The sequence below is a fragment of the Melitaea cinxia genome, chromosome Z, assembly GCF_905220565.1.
Source record: "Melitaea cinxia chromosome Z, ilMelCinx1.1, whole genome shotgun sequence".
NCBI classification, from domain to species: Eukaryota; Metazoa; Arthropoda; class Insecta; order Lepidoptera; family Nymphalidae; genus Melitaea; species Melitaea cinxia.
The window spans coordinates 17,240,936-17,244,621 of record NC_059424.1 but is presented as its reverse complement, the minus strand read 5'-3'; the positions used below and the strand labels follow the sequence as shown (position 1 = coordinate 17,244,621).

The window sequence follows — 3,686 nt, the reverse complement described above, 5'->3', positions numbered from 1 at the left end:
ACTTTTCCCAGAATAAATGTTTAAAAACTTTGTGTTTTACTTTTGCTAAGTGATTGAAACATTTTTTTAAACGAATTTTCATTTTATTTCAGGGAAGAATGTTAATAACCGTTTTTTCTGCTTGATTAAAAATGTTAACTAAATAATTAGACATAAAGTCAAAATTATGTTATTTGTTCAGATTATTAGAAAGTGTGCGAAATTGCGGTAACAAAAACATACTGAACAATTTCTCTTGTACTTATGTAATGGCAACTAAAATAACAATTGTAGCTGAAACGAAATACATCGCCAGTATCTTTAGAAGAGTCGAGAGGTCCTGTAAAAAAACATTTCAAACAATTTATTCGTTGTTAGTTTTAATTAAAGTATTTATGGGCTATAAGTCTGAGAAAAGAAAGTTTCCTCAAATTATTTTCATTTCCAAATTCAAGATTATTTGAACAAGTAATACTTTAAAATCTGCGCAAGCCTAAACTTTAATCAGCGACATTTTGGTCTGCGACTAATTTAATTCCTTTTATTTATGTAAGTATCAAAAACATTATGAAATATACCTACTTTTAAATCTAGTCCCATATGACCGCTTCTTCGACGTAAGCGGGGACTTGTGAGTTCCACTGGTTTTCGTAATTCATTTCCTCTCTTTGTTGCCTCAGAAGAACCAGAGCGTACACCATATCTAAAACAAATTTAATATATATGTATATTTGTTCAAACATAGAATATCAAAGTTTCGGGTTTACCATATGACACAAAGTTGACACATTATTTCGCAATGATCAGAAACATGAGAAGTAACAATAATATAATAAATAATAAAAAGTATGGTAATTACTTCTTGTTATATTTTTGACAAAAGAAAAGTAAGTTCGTACAGCCACTAGCCGTTTAATTTTTAACGCCAGTTACTCACAAAAAAATCGCAATGCCTTAATAACACTTCACTCAGCGATCAAGTAATTCATTGTTAAATAAAAAAGAGAAGAAAACGCCAAATTTTATAAAAACGCATTTTTTCATTTTTAAATGATGAAATTATAAAATCTAGAAGAAAAATTTAAAATCAAAAGATTAATTTAGGAAATGTGATATCACAACATACCGTGTAGTTCAAAGTATTCGGCTTCAGCAATAAGCAGTTCCAAGTAAGGAAAGTCGAAAGGTATCAGTAGTCTTTGGTTGCGCATGAAGTTGAGGATATGGCGGAACATACAGCCATCCCGGTCGATGAAGTAGTGCTGCTTTAGTGTGTCCAGGACGATCGGAATGACGCCCGAAAACATCTTGCTTAGCTTTGAATCTGGATACCTGAAGTAAAAAAGGAATTAAAGTGATACTACAAAGAAAAAAAAACGAGTGCTTTAGACCACACGACTGAAGTAAAACTTAGCCGAAAAAATAAAGGCCGAAGCGAGAACAGTTTAAAATGTAACTAATTAATGTTCAAAAAAATTTTATTTCGCATAATTTAGAGCTAAACCTCGCAAGTTTGACATATGTCAGTCATACCGTTCGGCGAAATGTTCAAGACTGGTTTCATAAAAAGATATTTAATATAAAATTTACTCTTTCACACTTTAATATATCTACTAACTTTAATGTTTCTACTAATTGAGTACTACTCTCTTAGATTATATTAACCTGTGGTTATTAACACGATTTGAATAACTCAACTGTTAACCAGTCTTTTAAAAAGCTACAAAGAGAACGCTGTCATTTAAAGCCATAGATGTCAGTTAATTCCATGCCTATGTGTGGAATTTCAAACCTTTTTAACGGAACGAAAATAATTACTTCGTGAGATAAAATTTATGAGTCACAATCAGATAGAGCTACCAATCAATTATTTATAATAAAGTAGATACGTAAGTTAATAAATATACTACATTGATTAATTGATTCGCGACGGGGGTTGGGGGGCGGGGGTTAAGGCACCTTCCCCCACAACTACATCAGAGCGATTGTCACATTAATACGACATAATTTTGTTTAAAAATAAAGTGTGTACATACACATAATTACACACCTACCATATAATTCTAATCAGTTTCTTAAGGCATTAAAAACTATTTCTAATACTTAGGCAGTTATCTATATTTTTAAATCAAAAGAGAACAAGTAATCTATTAATATACTGATTAACTAATAAAAACGGCACTGAAAATAGTGTTTCAAAAAATAAATTAAAAAGTATTTTTAACTTCAAAATAGAATTTTACAATATATTGTATTTTTTTCAAAGGAAATTGCCAACTATACATTGCGACCACCGATATTTACACAACAAAAAATAATGTTTGATTTTGCAACATAGCCGCTACCACCATCGAAATTTTCAATTGCATTTTCATTGCCGCTTTACAAGATATATACATTTGGCGGGTTATTTATTTTCATGGCCTCAAGGGGGCTGATTAAAAGAGCGGTACAAAAGCGCCGCGGGATACAGAGAGTAATATGACCGCAAGCGTCACCGTTAGCGCCACGAGCAAGTACGACATACATAGATAAAACAAGCTTATTTACAACCAACGTACATGCCAACCACCACAAAACGTGACAATTTAAAAAATGAATATTTTTAATCTGTTACGCTTAAAAATATAAAAACTATTTCGGTGTTTTTTTTTTTTGAAATTAACTTGTGCATTCTGTGTTTTCAACGGGTTTTAATTTTATAGTAATTTTTAATTTAATTAGTCACGAAATCCATAAAATGCATGAAATATGCCGTTTTTTAATTTCTATAATATTTGTATTAGGACACATAACGACAAACATAATCAATGAGTTAAATAAATGAGGTATTTTATTATTAATTAAGGTTTAAAAAACTTGAAATAATTTGTATGAATAGGCCAGAAAAAGGAGAATTTAATACATGTATAACTTTTAAATACACTGATACTTCGATAAACTTAATATCACCGATGTAAATACTTAATATTAATATATGGTACAGTATGTACAGTACTACTTACGCAGTGAGGGTTTCGAGTGAAGACGTGTAGATTACACCACCCACATCAATGTGAACGGGTGCTTTAAAGGTGGATGTTATGGCCACACGTGGAACAGCAAAAGGTTTCTGTTCACATTGAGCCGAGCAACCAGGTGAAACTGGCCTAACCGGGAGCATCGTGCAGTAACAGCAGCTCGGGGCTGGAACCCAATGAATCATCCTACTTTGAAATAAGACAGTTGTTTTTGTTAACATTATATTAGATCAATATATGCAAGCGTTTGGTTGAACCTGAAAAGTAACAAATTTCTGCTGTTGGTTTATGCAAATCAAAATGCACGAACCTTTAACACATGTCAAACATCAGATGCCGTCAGAACGCCTACACCAAACAAACGCTTGCATGATAACGACCCAATAGCTCATTACATTACTAATGTACTTCTTAATGAAGGGCCTGTTTCACCGGTTGCTGATAAATATGACGGATAAAGATTTGCAACAGAAAAAGTTTGTGTATAATTTTCTTTTTCCTCGTAAATTTTTTGTTTAACTGTCAGATATCTCTATTAGAATTGAAGATTAAATGAAGAAATACCTCCTAGCCAATATCACCTCAATTAACTACAAATTTTGATTAAATGATTGTAAATAATAAATATTTGATAGACAAAGTGGAGTACAGACAGTTTGATGAGAAAAAATGTATCATAAACTTTCG

The 3,686-nt window shown here is 31.7% G+C and overlaps 1 protein-coding gene across 1 annotated transcript; it reads right to left on the bottom strand.

The window, feature by feature from the left end:
- Nucleotides 1-229: 229 nt before the first annotated feature.
- Nucleotides 230-3,142, bottom strand: LOC123668454 (BTB/POZ domain-containing protein kctd15). The gene is made up of 4 exons (XM_045602188.1): nt 2,985-3,142; nt 1,106-1,311; nt 562-682; nt 230-319 (listed from the first exon to the last, which is right to left on the bottom strand). The coding sequence occupies exons 1-3, from the start codon at nt 3,140-3,142 to the stop codon at nt 570-572; spliced, it is 477 nt and encodes a 158-aa protein (XP_045458144.1). The 3' UTR covers nt 230-319; nt 562-569.
- Nucleotides 3,143-3,686: the final 544 nt, after the last annotated feature.

Excerpts from the sequence above, each read along its gene's own strand:
- LOC123668454 (XM_045602188.1), bottom strand. The coding sequence starts at position 3,142 with ATGCTCCCGGTTAGGCCAGTTTCACCTGGTTGCTCGGCTCAATGTGAA. Across the intron at positions 1,312-2,984 it reads TCACTCGAAACCCTCACTGC|GTATCCAGATTCAAAGCTAA; the intron begins GTAAGTAGTACT and ends TTTTTACTTCAG. Across the intron at positions 683-1,105 it reads CGAATACTTTGAACTACACG|ATATGGTGTACGCTCTGGTT; the intron begins GTATGTTGTGAT and ends AATTTGTTTTAG.